This window comes from Nannospalax galili, unplaced genomic scaffold (assembly GCF_000622305.1).
Source record: "Nannospalax galili isolate Female #2095 unplaced genomic scaffold, S.galili_v1.0 scaffold471, whole genome shotgun sequence".
In the NCBI taxonomy this organism is placed as follows: Eukaryota; Metazoa; Chordata; class Mammalia; order Rodentia; family Spalacidae; genus Nannospalax; species Nannospalax galili.
In genome coordinates, this window is record NW_008330333.1 from 2,084,229 (window position 1) to 2,102,412 (window position 18,184).

The 18,184-nt window shown below is 44.0% G+C and overlaps 1 protein-coding gene across 2 annotated transcripts in view; it reads right to left on the reverse strand.

Annotated features, from left to right (window-relative positions):
* Adcy9 (adenylate cyclase 9) overlaps positions 1 to 18,184 on the reverse strand; it is a 161,251-nt gene that overhangs the window by 5,824 nt on the left and 137,243 nt on the right. For both annotated transcript variants that reach the window (XM_008846235.2, XM_008846225.2), the window contains exons 6-10: positions 16,330 to 16,432; positions 13,647 to 13,855; positions 9,447 to 9,606; positions 7,072 to 7,220; positions 4,440 to 4,481 (exon numbers count right to left, since the gene is read on the reverse strand). In XM_008846235.2, coding sequence (XP_008844457.1) covers positions 4,440 to 4,481; positions 7,072 to 7,220; positions 9,447 to 9,606; positions 13,647 to 13,855; positions 16,330 to 16,432 — 663 coding nt within the window. The remainder of the gene's footprint in view (positions 1 to 4,439; positions 4,482 to 7,071; positions 7,221 to 9,446; positions 9,607 to 13,646; positions 13,856 to 16,329; positions 16,433 to 18,184) is intronic.

Consider the following 18,184-nt stretch of genomic DNA (forward strand, 5'->3'; position numbering starts at 1 on the left):
TTTTATTATTTTTATTTTATATGTATGCAGGTATCGCCTGCAGTATAGGTAAGTGCACCCGTGTCGTGCAATGCTCGCAGAGGACAAAAGAGGCAGTTGAATCCCCTGGAAATGGAGTTACAGACAGTTGTTAGCTGCCATGTGGGTGCTGGGATTCGAACCTGGGTCTTCTGCAAGAACAGTGTTCTTAACTGCTAAGCAATTTCTCCAGCCCCTCTGGATGGCTTTTAAGCAGAGTGGGCAGAGGGTGTGGGCTAGGAAGAAGCCAGCTCCCTCTTCTTGTGAGCAGTTTGCTCAGTCAGGGGCTAAATTTCCTTTTCCTTTCCTCAAAGTGGTGGCACTGAGGAATGGCCCTCTAGTAGGTTTATTAGGGTTTAACATCATTTGAATGGTAAAAGGAGGTTAAATCTCTGTGGGAGAAAGAAATGACAGTACCTGTGTTTCCACAATCTGTCTCTCTGTCTCTGTCTCCCTCCTACCCTGTATTTGCAGTAATCCTCCTGCCTCACTTTCCTGAAGGCTGGAATTACAAGTGTACACCATGACATCTAGCTTGTCTGGAAACATCTCCTGCTATACTGAAGCCAAAGTGCAAAGCACAGCTCAGTGAAAATGGACACAGGCTGGTCTCCTCTAGACAGAGGCAGGAAAGGAAATAGATCACAAAAGGCCACTGGCTCTATGATGGAGTTATGTCTTGATAAAGCCACTGTTAAGCATTATGGCTTAGCCTAGCACACCTTAAATGTGCTTAGAACATTCCTGTTAGCCCAAGTTGGGCAAAATAATCTAACACAAAGTCTATTTTATAATAAAGTGCTATCTCATGTAACTTATTGAATATTGCACTGAAAGTGAAAATAAGAATTGCTGCATGGGTTTTACCATAAAGTACAAAAATCTAAGTCAAACTGTTATAGGTTGGGGGACACTGCTGGCTTTCACCTCTGGCTGGATGGAGAAGAACCTTGAACACACAGCATTGACATTTGCACCCAAGGGGGCTGATGAACTATGAGAAACACCTGTAACAAGCAGGATGGATTCGCTTCCGCCTATGACTTGCAGTTCTTCCCATATTAGTTTTTTTTTTTGTTGTTGTTCTTTCTGAGACAGGGTCTCTCTGTAGCCCCAGCTGTCCTGGAACTCACTATATAGACCAGGCTGGCCTTGAACTCACAGAGATCTGCCTGCCTCTATGCCCAGCTAGTTTTGGTTTTAAAAAATTAATTAGTTTGGGGGCTGGAGAGATGGCTCAGCAGTTAAGAATGCTTGCTGTTTCTCCAGAGGACTCAGGTTAGATTCCCAGCACCCACATGGCAACTGGGGACCACCTGTAACTCCAGTTCCAGGGGATCTGACACCCTCTTCTGGCCTCTGCAGGCATTGCATTGTACATGGTACATTTACATACATGCAGGCAAAACACTCATATACATAAAATAAAAATAATAATAAATTAATTTTATTGTATTATATTGATTTATGTATTTTTTAAGAAAGGGTTTCACTATGACATTGACTGGCCTGGAATTTGCTATGTAGGCAAGGCTGTCCTTGATCTCACAGGGATCAGTATGCCTCTGCCTCTTGAGTACTGGGATTAAAGGTATGTGCCACCATACCCGGCAAATTTTTAAAAAATGTTACATGTATGTGTCTGTAGGTATGTGCATGTGAGTGCAATGTGCATTGTGCAGTTGGAGGACAGAAGATGGTATTGGAGCCCCAGGAGTTGAAGTTACAGGTGGTTGTGAGCTGCCCAACATGGGTGCTGGAAAGGGAATTCAGGTCCTCTGCAAGAGCAGTAGGCAGTCTTAACTGATGAGCCATCTCTCTAAGCCCCATTGTTTTCATTTTATTTTTTGATTTTACAGTTATTTATTGTGCGTGTGCATGTGTGTGTATGTACACGCCATGGTGCGTATGTGGAAGTCAAGGGACAACTTGTGGGCTTGAGTTTTCTCATTGTTCCACGTGGTTTCATGGGCTCACTCAGGTGATCAGGCTTGGCAGCAAGTGTCTTTATACACTGAGTCACCTCATCAGCCCCTACCTTAAAAATTATTATTATTGTGTGTGTGAAATGAACAAGTATGGGCGTGCACATTCCACGGTGCCCATGTGGAAGTCAGAGGACAGCTAGCTTTGTGGAGTCAGTTCTCTCACAGTAAGTGCTGAGCCATTTTGTCGCCCCTACCCCCTTTTGTTTTATCAAGATGGCTCAGTCTGGCTTGGAACTAATTTACTATGTAGCCAAAGATGACTTCGAACTCTAGATCCTCCTGCCTCTACCTCCCAGGTGCTGGGATTACAGGCATGTGCTACTACACTCAACAGTTCTTATTCTAAGGTAAAGATGACCAATCCAAATCCTAAATTCAAATGGCAAAGGTCAGTTTCAAAACGGGATGTGTGTGTGTGTGTGTGTGTGTGTGTGTGTGTGTGTGTGTGTGTGAATCAAGAACCTTGTTAGGCAAGCACTCTGCCAGTGAGCTACCCCCAGCTCTTTTGTTGTCAAGAACCTTGTTAGGCAAGCACTCTGCCAGTGAGCTACCCCCAGCTCTTTTGTTTTTCATTTCCATTTTGAGATAAGGTCTCACTAAGTTGCTCAGGCTGGCCCAAGCAGACTTTGAATCTGTGATTCTCTTCTCTTAGCCTCCTGAGTAGCTGAGATTATAGGCCTGAGCCCCCATACCTCATCAAAAGAGGAAAATGTAAACATCAACTGGCTGAATACTGGGGCATTAAACCATACGTGGAAGTTAAATACACTATAATCTATTACCATGCGAAGGAAGGATTTTTTTTTCTTTTTGTCTTTTTGAGACAGGGTCTCCCTGTAGCCCCAGCTGTCCTGGAACTCACTATGTAGACCAGGCTGGTCTTGAACTCACAGAGATCTGCCTGCCTCTGCCTCCCAAGTGCTGGGACTACAGGTGTGCGCCGCCACCCCTGGCTATGGAAGGATTTTTAAAACAGAAAAATAAAAAAAAAAAAACAGAAAACAAAGGCCACTTGATGTTCTTATCAGCAAGACATGACATATCTGTTAACATTTGAGGTATTTCAGTGATGGACATATATAACCCAGGCTGGCCTCAAACTCACAGCGATCCTCTTGCCTTAGCCTTCAAAGTTCTGGGATTACAGGTGTGAGTTGCCATGGTTTGTTTCATATTACTACTTCTTGAAAGCCCAATTAAATCAGATAATGTAGCTCAGTGGTAGAGTACTTGTATACCATGTGTAAGGCTCTGGGTTTGATTTCCAGTACCAGGAAAAAATGGCGGCTGAATATGTGATATGTATCTTCTACCCATATCTCCTCTTTGGCAAGCTCTTGTGGTTTTTCTGACTTTCATTTGCATAAACCTTAATTAGCTCTTTATGTAATAATTCCATAAGTTTTCTGTCTGCTTTGGTTTTCTTTCCTCTCTGATTTGTCACTCAGTCTTTTCTTTGTGAGCCTATTTATTGTAAGACTGGAAAATCATCTGTCTTAAGAGGCTTGAAAATTACTATTTTTCTAGATTTTATAGTATATTTTTATTTTGTGGTATATGTATATGCATGTATTTCCATATGTGTACGTGTGGCTGCAGGTATGTGTATGCACAGAACACATAATTTTTATTTTTGAGCCATCAATTTATTTAGAATTTATTTTTATGTTTATAGTAAAGCAAGGGTCAAATATTTAATTTAAAATTTTGAGTATGTATTATTTCAAATTTCTAGTCAGATATATAAAATATTTTAAGTTATTTACTTATTTGTTATTGTGTTTGTACATGACATGTGTAGGGGTGCATGCCATGATGCATGATGTATAGAGGACAGAGGAGGACAACTCTCTAGAGTTGGTTCGCTCCACTTTTTTTCTCTTTTTTTTGAGACAGAGTTTCACCATGTAGTCCTGGTTGACTTGGAACTTGCTATATAGACCAAGCTGGTCTCAAACTCACAGAGCTCCACTTACTTCTACCTCCTGAGTGCTGGGATTAAAGATGTGATCCCCCACATCTGGTTTTCTCCATTTATTTTTACATGGATTCTGGGGATTGAACTCAGGTTGTTACACTTACATAGCAAATACCTTTAACTGCTAAGTCATCTGGCTGGCCCTGAGTCAAAATATTTCAGAGGATAAAATATTTTCCATTGATTTGTAAGATTTCCTCTCTAACATGTTAAAGTCTCACATATAATTAAATTGACTCTAACATATGTCTTAGTAATCATTTACTTTCCCAGTAAGCTATAACTATGGTCTGATATTTCAACAAGTAGTTACCCCACTCACATAAACATTTACACATACACATTTCCTCTTTTAAGATATGTATGCTCTACAGTTTATTTGGGGAGACTTAGAAATTAACAGTGCTAAGATGGTTGCTCTCTATTCAGCTACAAGCCCCATGCTGAAAGCTTACCTGAAATTCTGTGCTGTATCCAGGGCTGACATTACTATGGAACTGGAATGAAAACGCAGAAAATATTATAGAAAGCAAAGGCGATATTATAGAAAGCAGCCCAAGGAGATTTTAAATAACTTTTCCTTTTGGAACACCAAGTAAACGAACTATACAATTCATGCATCCATCTCTTTCTTCATACCTGTATCCTGCCAATGCTGGACAGCTTCAGTTCTCTGAAGTTCCCTTCTTTTTTGTAAAAGCTGAGTTGAGACTTTTGTTTACCACCAAACAGGCACCCTGCCCTGGCAAGGCCCAGTGACAACTGGGAGTGGGTGGTGGGCCCAGAGGATCTTCCATGTAGAAGAGGCCCTGGCCAAGAGGAGTTTCATCCACCAGTTCCACCTCAAGATCTACAGTTTGGATTGTAGGCAGGATGATCAATGGGAGGCCCACAATTTGTCTTTCTGGATCCAAGCAGAGAAGTCAAAACCCGTGACTAAATGTCACCGTGAATGGCTTATGAGGCATCTGTTTCAGGTCTGAGGTTAAAGGCTGGTTGATGAATTTTAAACTCTTGGCACAAAGCTTTGTAACAAACTCTGATGGCCCACAAAGATAGAAGGAGGTCTCATTCCACTCACTATAATCTACCTATTCATCATATCTTCCTTTCAGATATACTTTAAATTCCTTTTTTGATCTTGGTCTGCAGAGAATAGTAATATGTTTCACATCGTTATTGATATAGAAAGGAAACTGAGGATGGTACTTTGTCCATTATTGACCACTGCTCTGCAATTACCTCAAAACATACTATAGTGATTACATCTGATACTACTGATGTAATCACTAAAGAAGCGGTTCTCGATGACAGTAACGCCACTACCAAGGGAGTACCTGGGAATTGTGGGGACTCCAGTAGTGATAACAACTTAGGGAGCAGGAATGTTAGATGTCTTGCAAAGCATAATGAAGAAATGTCCCTTGCAACTTTAAAACAACCTGCTCACCTAATCCCAATGTAATTATGGACAGGTGGTTATCCAGTGCTCCTGGGAAGCACCTTTATAAGTTTAAGAAAAAGCCTGATATTTAGGTGTTTGTTATACAAACAGAAGCTTAGTGGGTTTAAGACATCATGAAATGATTAAATAAAGTACTAACTGTGTGCATTCTGCTATCCAAGTTTTTATTGTATTTCCAACTACATATTTAGCTGACAAAGCTTAAAAGCTACAAAGCTGATTGTTGGTGTATAACAGGCAATTTGAGATACATTTTAACAAACTAAGAACCAAATATTATGTAACTGGTAGAGCCCATAAGAGAGAGGAATCTCAACGGCCTTCATCCATACAGGGCATTTTATTTTGTGATTGCTTGCTGGATTGAGATCGGATCTGACTCTATACCCCAGGCTGGCCTCACACTTACTGTCCTCCTATATCTACCATGCTAGGATTACAGGTGTGAGATACCATGTCTAGTTCTTACAGGGTATTTTAAATGTCCCTCTCATTTTGTAGAGCAATGAGAACTGATTCTGTTCCCAGAGGTCCATTGTATGACCCCCATTTCTTTGTCCATACCACCCTTTCTACTCTTTAGCATTTGTTAGCAGTATAGTTGTCCCTATACCTCTCAGGCAGGGGCTCATGTAGCCTAGAAGGCCTCAGACCCAACACTGAACTCCTGATTCTTCCACCTTTGCTTTCCAAGTGGTGGGATTATGGGCATGTATTACCAAGTCAGGCTTGCCTAGTTTTTTGAGACAGAGTCTTGCTTTGTAGCTCAGGCTGGCAAACTTGACATCCCTCTGCCTCAGTCTCCTGAGTGCTTGGATTAGAGGCCTGTACCACCCATGCCTGGTTTTCTCTCTGCTCTTTCATCATTTTGACTCTTTCCTGTGAGACAGCCTTAGGTCTTACTTTCTTAGATTCCAACTTATTCATACAAGGAAGTTTGAGCAGCCTACTGCACTGTGTCTTACAGAGGTAGAACCCACAGATGTCTGTATTCAAATATATACAGATTGAGTTCCCATATCCAAAATGCTTGGGATCAGAAGTATTGTGGAATCCTGGAATATGTGCACAAACACAATGATGTAGGTATTTGGGGAGCGGAGCCAAATTAAACACAAAGTTCATTCATGCTTCATATATCCATATTATACACAGGCTGAAGGTAATTTTATATAATATTTTAAATAATGTTATGCATGAAGTAAAGCTTGTGTACACTGAATTATCAGACTTCTGGCACTAGCATCATTGTCTGTGCCCCAAAATTTTAGATTTTCTAGCACTTCAGATTTGAGGTTTTCAGGTTAAGGATGCTCAACCTGTAGCATGTTATTATAAATGATTTTTCTTTTGCATATTATTCTTAGGGCACTTTATTACTTTTTGGTTGGTTTTTGGCAGTGCTGAGGATTGAACTAAGGGTCTTTGCAAGCCAGACAGGCATTTTACTACTAAGCCACATCCCCAGCCAGTACTATTTGGATATTATGTGTATTGGAAGCTGTATCAAGTAATGATGGAAAACATCTGTCAGTAAGGTGGGAGCCAGTGCTAACATGAAGTGTTGCTGATCCTTAAGTGATTTAGGCAAGGAGTTGTGAGGTGAGGGACCAGTCACATACCTGTCTGGGCATGGGGAGATGTAGAACAGAAGCAGTGGCCCAGCCCCCACAATGGTGGCAAGGGAAGACCTCATCCAGGAGCTAAGTTGGCAGAAGTTACAGTAGTGCACAACCGCCACCAACACAGCAGAACCAGTGAACATGGTGAACTGCAAGAGAAGCTAGCATTAGGACAGCCTGTCCCATCTTCTCCATATGCTGCCCCCAACCTACCTGACGTCAAGGACCAGGGGACGTGCCCACTCACCCATGCTTCTGTTTAATATCAAGCATCACTGATACCACTCACTATGGTTGGAATGTAAAACGTTCCCCATTGGCTAATGTGTTTGAGTACTTGGTCCCCAGTTAGGAGTACTGTTTTGGGAAGCTGTAAAACCTTAGGAAGTAGAGCCTAACTAGAGGAAGTGGATCTCAGGAGAGCAAGGCCTTGAACAGGTTACATAGCTGGCTTGCTTCCTAGCCCATCTCTTCTTCCTGTTCTGCCAAGCTGTTGAGGAGGTGAAGAGTTCCGTTTCCACAAACAGCCACCTGCAGCCATGCCTTCCCTGCCACAACATACTGTACCCTTAAGCCATGAGTCAGAATCAATCCTTCTCCCTAAAGTGCTTCTAATCAGGTATTTGGTCATGGTGACAAAAAATAACTAATACACTATGGAACAGCCTATGTGCCAGTTTGTTTCAAGGATATACCACAAATCTGTCTCATGGCACAACACTTCAGTTTACAAGTTTACACAGGCAGGAGGATGTTCCTTCAGGTGTGTGGAAATGGCATACATCACTTTGGTAGAAAGGGAGGCTGTCCACTGGGGCCCTATCACTGAGAGATGGATGGGTCACCTTCCAAATGCTTCCTTTAGGTCCTTTGCTATAAGCCACTGAGATGTAATTTGAAGTTAAAGCACTAGATGCAATCAGCCTGCTCTGGTATTATGCTTATGCATACTACAGTCAATCTTAGCTTAAAGGCTGAGAAACAACGTTTTCCAGAATAACATTAGCTTATTCTTTATGGAATTCAACTTAAAAGTTTCTTCCTAGTCCTAGGCATGATGGTGCATGCCTTTAATCCCAGCACTCAAGAGGCAGTGGCAGGTGGATCTCTGTTAGTTCAGGGCCAGCCTGGTCTACATAGTGAGTTCCAGGCCAGCTGGGACTACAGGGAAACGCTGTCTCAAAAAGACCAAGAATAAAAAAGTTTCTTCCTAGAGCAGCAGCAGCTGATCCAGGTAACCATCAGTGACTTTAGCACATTGGCACACTGTCTTGTATCATTTGGAAACATGGGACAGAAGCTTCTTTGTAAAGCATGAGGTGAAGTACAAACGTTCAAACTACTATGGGGTTCCATCCCTACAAGCTCTACACAAATGGGCACTATCAGGCCAGGGATGTGGCTCAGTGGAGCTTGCCTAGTATATGCATAGTCTTTGGTTTGATCCCCAACATCCAATAAAATTTTTAAGTAACAAATGAAAATTATTATAAAACAAAAAATGATTTTAATACCCATAATCTTCCAAACATAATAGCTTGTTCTAGCTTAGCTTAGCCATGTTCAGAACATCTGCATGAGCCCATAATTGGGCAAAGTCATCCAATATGAAGCCTGTTGACTATCTGATATTACTTATTGAGCTCTAAAAGTAAAAATCAGCTACTAGTTGGGCATGGTGGCACATGCCTTTAATCCTAGCTCTTGGGAGGCAGAGGCAGGTGGATCTTTGTGAGTTCGAGGCCAGCCTGATCTACATAAGTGAGTTCCAGGACAGCTGGGGCTACAGGGAGACCCTGTCTCAAAAAGACCAAAAAAAAAAATCAGCTACTACATGCAATCCTATCCAAAAAGCTGAGAAGGATGAAACTGAAATCAGAATTGTCATATGTGAAAACTTTTGCACTCCCTTGAAGTCAACAAGTTGAAAGTTTGAACTATGGGAAGTCAGGGATCATCTGTAACTGATCTGAATTTGGTGAGTACTGAGTGAAGTTGGAAAGGCCTTGTGCCCACTGGGGAATCTTTCAGCAGAGCCAGTGACACTATGTGTTTTTTGGGTTGTTGTTGTTGTTGTGTATTTTAAGATAAGTTGTTGTGTATCCCAGGCTGGTCTCAAACTCTATACACCTAAGGACGACCTTGAACTCATCATCCTCCTGCCTCCACCTTCCAAGTACCAGGACACAAGTGTACACCACCATGCCTAGCTCATGTTTTGTGTTTTAAGAGAAAGGCTGAAGGCAATAACAGAGTGCACCTCTTTAAGGACTTGTATTTAAGACACTGTCCAAGTAATCCCAAAGTTTGGGATTAAAGAAAGGAGGTTAAGAAGTCTAGAGAGCATAGAGAGAAGACAGTCTGCTACAACTTACTTGTATGTTCGTCTCAAACTCGGAGGTGATGTGAGAGTAGACAGCCAAGGCAGGTAGGGACACCAGGATGGCCCCGATGCAGTGGCGAGGGAGCCAGCCAGCGATCCATTCCAGCAACCGCTTTGTGCATGTCATGACATCCTCCAGGAAGAACACCATCCTAGGACATGGAGGGGAGGGGAGAAGGAGTAGATGCTAGGTCCTTCATGCCTGCAACTGCCCTATGGCAGGGGCAACAGACTACAGGCCCCTCACACTTGTCAACAGGTAAGTGAACTAGTTTCATTCAGTTCAGCATACCCAACTGCAAGGTTATCTGCTGCATTTTGGCAAAACGTGCTTATCAAAAGCCAAATTTATACCTCTGTGTGTGCAAAGGAGCTTGAAAGAAAAGTAGAGTCTACTATGGGTTGGGAGGTCCTGACTGGGGCCTTTTTGACATGTTCTGTGGGGCCTTTTGGTGGCCATAATGGTGAAGGGCTGCTGTTAGCATTCAGTGCCTAGGAACCAGGGATAGAAATACCCTGCCAGGCACAGTCCAGGATCACACAGTAAAGCTCTTCCCTTGCTACACCAGCGACCCACAAAACTGCTACATGCCCCGTGGAAGCCACAGAATTGTGAAGTTTGATGATAACATCCCAGAGCCTCACAGCGTTCTGTGCACAAGCAGGAGTTTTCAGAGGTGTTAACTCCCCTCCAAGCCAATCAAATTCATTTCGTTTGGGACATTAAGGGCCATTCAGCCTTTCTGGAAGTCAGGTCACACACCTGAATATAGTTCAAGCCAGCTGAGACCACGAACTCTACCCCTGTGTGTCCAGATGCCATATTTACAGCCTAGATTATAGGCAAAACAGAAGACGGGACATTTTATTATTTCCCAGGAAGGGGTGCCCTAGTATTAGGCAAGGTGAAGCACTCCGTGTTTTCAGTTCCTTAATCTCTCCTTCACGTTTCAGAGACAGCATTCTATGACTTCTCTTGTGTCTGGGTGGGCTACATCTTAAGACAATGATAACAATGTGGTAAAATTCTTCTATGAAGAATAGAAGTTGAGAGTGTAGGCTGAGAACTTCCATGAGGAAAGGGCAGGTCTTGGCTGAGCAAGAGGCTCCCTGGGTAAGGGCAGGGCCAGCAGTAGATGGTGGAGGAGAATACCCTAAGGGGGCTGTCATCTTGGGATCCAGACTCAGAACTTCTCCTAGGCCCAATGCCCAGGAATGTAGATAGGCTCACTCCTTTTGCCTCTGGTCAGGAGCCACTGTGGTGATTCAGTGGCATGAGCCTCTCACACATGCCCACAACTGGCACCTTTGGCTTTCAACCCTGAATAGCTGCATTAGCTGTGCTTAGCACTACTAGGAATTTCCTACCTCCAGCCGTTACCCACACAGATTCAAGTACCATTTTAATATCACGGGCTACTCTGGCTTCCTAAAATCTAAAGGAAAACAAAGGCCTTGGAATATAACCAAGAAAAACCACAGCTGTATTCACAGGCAAGACCCAGAAGTCCTAGGAAGGAAGATAGAGGAAGCTGAGCCCCAGGCAGGAGATGAAACACTGGGTGCTCTTCATGACAGTCCCAAAGAGCACAGAATTCTGAAGACAAGACCAGTGGTCTTGGTGCTTTACCTGAGGCTGGAATAGAGAAAGGAGGCTCTGAGTCAAGGTGTGGAAAACCTTTTGGGAAAGCCCAAGAATTGTCTCCCCTGGGGTGCTACATAACCCGCAGTGTGCATCTTTCTGATCTGAGATCCCAGCCTCTTCTAGCCTTTGAGAAATGTGATTCTGCAATGTTCACATAGGAGCAAAGTGGCCGCCTGGCTCACCAGACTTTTATGGAGTATGCAGGTAGGAACAGCCCTCTGCAGCTAAGCTCAGGTAGGCCTAGATTATTTAGGCAGGGAACAGGGTAGAAAGGAACAGGGAACAATAATTAACAAGTTATAGTAAAAATACAGAACAAGAACTGCAGGCCTCACATTAGGCAGATGCGTAGAGAGGCTGTTGGGGAGTGATTATATGTGGGCACAGAGTTTCTTTTGGGGTGACAGAAATATTTTAAAATTAAATTTACTAAAATTCACTTATTTCTACACTTTAAAAAAAGGCAGTGATAGGGACTGAACCCAGGATCTTGACACCACAAATGAATACCCTGAGGGGGTATCATCTTGGGATCTAGACTCACAGAACTTCTCTTAGGCCGAATGCCGAGGAATTGGACTACATACATTCCTAGCCCCTGAATTCTACACCCTCAGTGAGTGAGTTTACTGCATGTGCATGATCACAACACAACATTTTATTTGTGACTTTTGATTTTCTGAGACAAGGTCTTACATAGCTCAGACTGACCTCAAATTTGGTATGCTGCCAAGGAGGACCTTTAATTCTTGATCCTTCCGCCTCAACCTCCCAAATGGCTGAGATTATAGGTACCCAAATGCCCAATTATGTGCTCATTAAATAAATAAATGAATAAAGAGAAAAAAGCCAGATGTGGTAGTACAGGACTATAATCTTAGAGGCTGAAGCATGAAGATCAAAAGCTTGAGGCTTGCATGGGCTACATAGTGAGTTGAAGGCCAACCTGGAAAACTTAGTGAGACCTTGTCTCAAAATAAAAAGCAGAAAGCGGGCTGTAGGATATATCTCAGCGGTATAACGCTTACTTAGCATGTGTGAGGCCCTAAGTTCAATCTCTAGTACCACCACAGGTGGACAAGAGGGAGGGAGAAGGGGAGGAAGGTAGGGAGGAAGGAAGAAAATATAGAGGCTAAGGCAATTCTTGGTTTGGGGTTTACAGAAGTAGACCCTGGCAGGATTTGCGTATAAGCCATTTCTGTGGGAGTGGGAGTTGGACTGAGGTGAAGTGTGAAAGCATAGGAGGTAAGGGAGCTAAGGAGGATTGCTCACTGTGGGCAGCAGGCTTGATCCTGGCAGGGAATTTGGGAGACAGTATAGATACACAGTTTCAATCAGGGGAGGGGGCAGTCTCTGCGGCTGAGATGGACCTACAGGACAGTGTGTAAGAAAGGGAAGAAGCAGGTATTCCAGCCAGCCCACTCAAAGGGAGAACATTTGGCATCTGGAAGTATCAAGGCCAGGTCTAAGCTGTTTTTTTCCTGCACTGAGGTGTTGGAAAGAAGCAGCAGAAACTCACAGACAAGGTCCTTCTTCCCATTTCTGTCCTAGTTCCAGTTCCTGAGGCCCATTATTAATGGCCTCAGCTAGCTTGAGGTACTGTCCTGTTGAGTGTGACAGGGCTGGGTCACTGTACAAGAACCCACTATCATAGAAGCCAGGGGGCAGGCGCATATTACAATGGGTGTTCATGTAAGTGAAATGCTCTGGGCATCCATACCTGCTCAGAAATAAAAGAGTTACATGTTTCTTTGGGCACTGTTTAGTCTTCTATTTCAAATGGATTGGCTTTTTAATTGCTGAGCTGTATGAACTCTATATACCATAGGTATCAGACTCTTGTTGACCTATAATTGCCTCCCACTCTGTAGGTTTTCTCTCTTCATGTTATGCTTTTTTGTTTGTTTGTTTGTTTGTTTGTTTGTTTGTTTTGAGGTAGAGTCTCAAGTAGCCCAAGATGGCCTCAGATTTGCTAAGTAGACAAGGCTGGCTTTGAAGTCCTGATCCTCCTGCCTCCACCTTCCAAGTGTTGGGATTATAGGTGTGAACCACCATGCCAAGCTTCAATTATATTCTCTGTAGCACAAAAATTTTAAGGCTTCATAAATTTATCTGTGATCTTGCTGCTCACACTCTTAGGGTCATATCTAAGTGCTGCCCATTCCAAGATCAGAAGTTTGACATGACTTCCTCAATTGGGTTAGTTTGGCTCCTAGGGTTAGCAGACATCTGCTCATCTACTGCTGGCTATCATCTACTCCTTATGCATTTCTTCCTCCCTCTCTTGCTTCTGAATTTCCCACTTCTTTTAATCTCTAATTTAGGAGATCCAAGGCCCATCTGCATACACAGCCTATTCACCCTCTCTAGTAAGTGTGTACCACCTATGAGGAGGGAAGGCCAGTGTCTGCAAGGAGGGTGTGGTGAAACAGGGAGGGAGGAAAAGGAAATGAAAAAGTCCTGTTTCCTTCAGGCTCCTGGCCCCTGTGTCATTAACTGTGGAGCCAGAAGAGGGAGCTAAAGAGTCACCCCTGTGATGGGACATACCTGATGGACACTACTAGAGACAGCACCTCCAGCAGTAGATTTGCACCAAAGACAGCCAGGGCAGCAGATGAGAGAGGTGTGGCAGTGGCCCCATACTTCAGGAAGCAAGTAACAGAGAGGATCAGGAACACTGTGGTGGACAGAAACACATCCAGGAGGGAGCTGAAGGTAGCACTTGCAAAAGTCTTCACGGGAGAATTCTTTATGACCTGTTTGGAGCAGGACAGAACAGGGATGAATTGACTGGTCACAGATAGCCAGAGAGTATGGCTTAGAAGGACAAGACAGCAGTGTTTAGAGTGCTCGCCTACTACTTCAGATCAGGTACGGGGTACATGCTTTAAGTAGAACATCTCCTTTTGCCCCATTTAAAGTTGAGGCAAAGAAAAGTTAAGAAACTTGCCGAGAATCACACAAGCAACAGATTTTAAATCCATAGGCTCTCAAACACAATTTCAGATTTGAAAGATGAGTTATGGTCTGAGAGGCGACGAGCACACATCTGTAAAGGCAGCTGAGTGGCAACAGGTACTGGAAGCTTCTACTGAATGGATGGGTCCCAAGTTCAGGGATGTGAAAGCTGGCTTCATGACAAGAGAGGCAGGGATTTAAGCAGCAGCAGAAGAGAGTTTCCACATACAGAAGGTACACACAACTGCTATCAAAAGCATCCTCACATATGTGCTGCTCTGGGCTGTCTGGGTCCTGGGCACGGGGGTGGACATAAAACAATGCCCATGGGGAAGAACAGGCACAGAAAAGAGCATAGTTTGTGAAGAATACTAAGGACACACACACATGCTGTTGGAGAAATCAGGGGGAGGAAACAGCTTTAATAGGTCCAAAACATGACCAGCTCCAGACTCCTGTCAGCCCTTCAGAGGCATCATCTCAATCAGAGCTCTCCATAGCACACAGAGGAGGAAGTACCACTGTTTCCTGTGTGTAGAGGGAGGCCAAGGCCAAGTAGCTATCTAGGGTAACACAGAGAATGAGGAGCCAGGCCAGGCTGCAGCCAGATAAGCTATCTCCAGAGTATACCCTGGGCCCTTCTCAGGATGGAGATGTAGAACATCAAGCCAGGGGCTGCAGTGGAGGAAAGAGCATTGCATTGCTGATGGTGCTTTGCTACCTTCTGGCAGCCCCAAGCAGGGCTCAGGGCTGGTGGGGCTATAGGTGGGAGGGAGAGGCCCGTGATCAGCCCTCAGTACAGTACACAGTCCCTTCAGGTCAAATTGGCTCTGCTGCCTCAGTTTCAAATAGGCTCCAGGAGCTGGTGGAGATGGGGAAAGGGGTGACTTGGGCTTGGAGACTAAGCGCTGGCTAGACTAGATGTCAATCCTGGACCTGCCCAAGCAAAATGGGTACAGGGCTAGACCACCTCCCCCATGGAACTCAGAAGCTCTTCAAGTGATCATGCACCTGGTCCTAACTTCTGAGGTTCCCTAAGAAATCCCGAGAGTCTGAGGTTACGCTGCCACATTGACCTCCTCTGCAGGGGCACATACATATCATCATGCTCTCTGGGAAATAGCTAAGGCTTGGGCACAGGGGACAAGTGGCAAGGCTGCAGCAGGGAAGTCAGTGTGGGGACCTTTATGCTCACCTGAATGCCAAGTTTTCCCAACTTCCCCAACTCCCTTTAGAAATGCTAAAGCCTAATACTCCTTGCTATTTAGACAAGTCCATGCAGGACTTCTGGTTGTAATGTTGACAGATATTCATTGTCCAGTGGGGCTGACAGAGGGCAGTGCCTCCAGCCCTGCAAGGTACAGGATGGCCATATCTCATGCACCATGGTCTCTCCAGTACCTGGGTCAGGGCTTGAACACAGCAGACATGAAGATCTGCCCAATAATCAAGTAGAATCTAAGTGAAAACCCTCTTGGTCCTGGGGTCAAGTGATGGTGAACTTTGGCTCTAGAACACTCAGAGAGGTCAAGTTTGAGGACAAGGGAAAGAATGCTGGGATTTGCTGTCTAGCACTCCAACCAGACTCCAGGTCCATTCAAGTACCTCACTGAACATATCAGGTATGTGGGCTGTACTGGGTAGCTGGAGAGCATGGAGACAAAGGGTCAAGTGTTAGGGAAGGAAGTATCAGGTTCAGAAATCACATAGGGGTATCCCTATCCAATGTGGGGTATATGCAAATAAGAAAAGATGACATAGAGAGCTAAAGTCCAGTTGGGATCAGTGGAGTTTTCTTAGAGGAAATGATGTGTGAGCTGAGAGATCAAGGGTGACAGAGTTAATTAAGGAGATAATGGAGTAGAGGGAATGTGAGCCCCATGCTGTGGTGGGAGGTACAGGCCTCCTGACTGTCTGGTCCCATTTCAGGAGACAGAAGTGACAAAGCTATGAGGAGAGAAGTGTCACCCCAAAACTTAGAGCAGGTGTGACTGGGCATCCTTCCAGGGCTGGGGTCACCATAGGGGATTAGAGGCACCAGCTGTGGAGGAAAAGGTCTGGTGGGAGTGGGGCTTGACTTTAAGATAAGGGAACACAGAAAGCCTTGGGATTTTCTCCCTTGCAAAGATAAATTCACATACAGTTCCAACACAAGGTTTCCCCTATTGTGGGAAATCAACATTAACCTTCATTTTTCTGTCACCTGGTAAAGCACAAAACAGTGTCCCATGAGAACAACGATTTCTGTCACGAGGTCCTAAGGAGAACGCACCTCTTCCTGGTAGCTGGTCCTGTAGGATCGCTCCAGCTCCTGATCCAGGAAGTTCAGGCTGAATTGATTGATGGGCGGCTTGAAAAAATAATCTTTCATCAGGCTGGAAGACACAACCAGTACAATTGATCAACAATCAACGCCCAGCACAATCACAGTCTCAGAAGATCACAATCAGTCACCCAAATGCCACTCACTGAACCATCACCAAAGCTGCCTCTGACAGTCAAAATGTGATAGGCATTGGTTGAGTGCCCCTTCAACAAATGTGTCTCTGGGAAGGTCCTTTGTGTCTACAGACACAATCACACATGGCCATTCACCACAATCACCACACACATCATTAGACCTTACTTTTGAAAATAAATTCTGCATATCCAGAATTGGAAGATGGCAAAGGTATTCCTTTCTTCCTGTAAAATGATCTTTTCTGGGGAGCCAGAAAATCTGAATGCTAAAAGGACTTATACTGATTTGGAGGCTTCAAATGAACACATTCCGAAATGGCTTCCTGTGATCCAGAGCACTGATAGTAATTACCATCCAAAAAGCTAACGGGTTGTTACTGAGAGAGATGGTATAGATAGTGGGGTGATTGTGCACCTATTGTCATATGGACAGGTTGCAGATAAAACCTGAAAAATGATAATTCAATGATTTTAATAACCAAGAAATCAAATCTGCTTTAATGTGACTCTTTTATTCTTCTATGGATTTCCAACAAATAGTAACGTCACTATAAATTTAAGGGAACACCAGTGTGATTTTAGAAGGCAAATATAGATCTGGGGTGAAGTCTCTCTCCCACATAGTAGTCATCACCTTGAAGTCCTAACAGGGAAGATGCCTTGTATGTGCCTCTCATAATGGTACACTCCCTCCTTTTCTGTGGATTGGACTCTTCTCTGCAAGTGTGCAATAACCTTCTCAGACTCAAAAGAGGGAACATTCTGTCCCTGCATGTTGGCCTGTCTTTCCTTCTACTTGGGAAGTACTGATAGAGGGAAAATAATAAAGCAGTTGCAGGAGGACTGTGTTGGCTACATTTCAGCAGTCAAGTGGTAGCATCAATCCTGCTGAAGCTCTAAGGCTTCTTTTCAGTTAATACTGGAGCTTCTGCATCTGGGAATGGAGTATAGCTCCTTTTGGACCAATCTTCTCACAGATCACAACCATAAACTCTGGGAAAATAGGCAGTCAGAGAATGAAGAGGGGGCATCCTTAGATGAAGAGAAGAGTGCCAGGTAAATTTCCCATTTTCACCTTTGTTTTGTTTTGCCTGAAGACAGAGGCTAACCCTCTGATAGAGAAGCCTGCAATCCTACTACTCAGGCTAGAACATACAGTTTGAGTGACCAGAGATAGAGAACAAGGCTATAAATTCAAGAAAGGAGAAAGGCAGGGAGCAGGAACCTCAAATTATATATATAAACTCTGCTCAAATCTCTCTCCAGCTCTTGAAATATGCACATGTGTGGGGCTTGAGAGATGGCTCAGTGGTTAAGAACACTGGTTGTTCTTGCAGAAGACCCAGGATCGAATCCCAGCACCCACATGGCAGCAAACAACTGTCCGTAACTCCAGTCCCAGGGGGATCTGACAGCTTCTTCTGACCTCCACAGGCATTGCACGACACAGGTGCACTCACATACATGCAGGCAATATACACATACACATAAAATAAAAATAATAAATAATTTTTTTTAAAGTTAAAAAAAAATACTTCTCTCCGACCGGCAGGTCTCTCTCCCAGGTAAGTCAATTGAGCCCTCTGCATCTTGACTCCCACAGCATCATTCACCCACCCATCTCTTCTCCTAGCCTGGGTCCTGTCCCATTCCTTGTCTTGGCACCC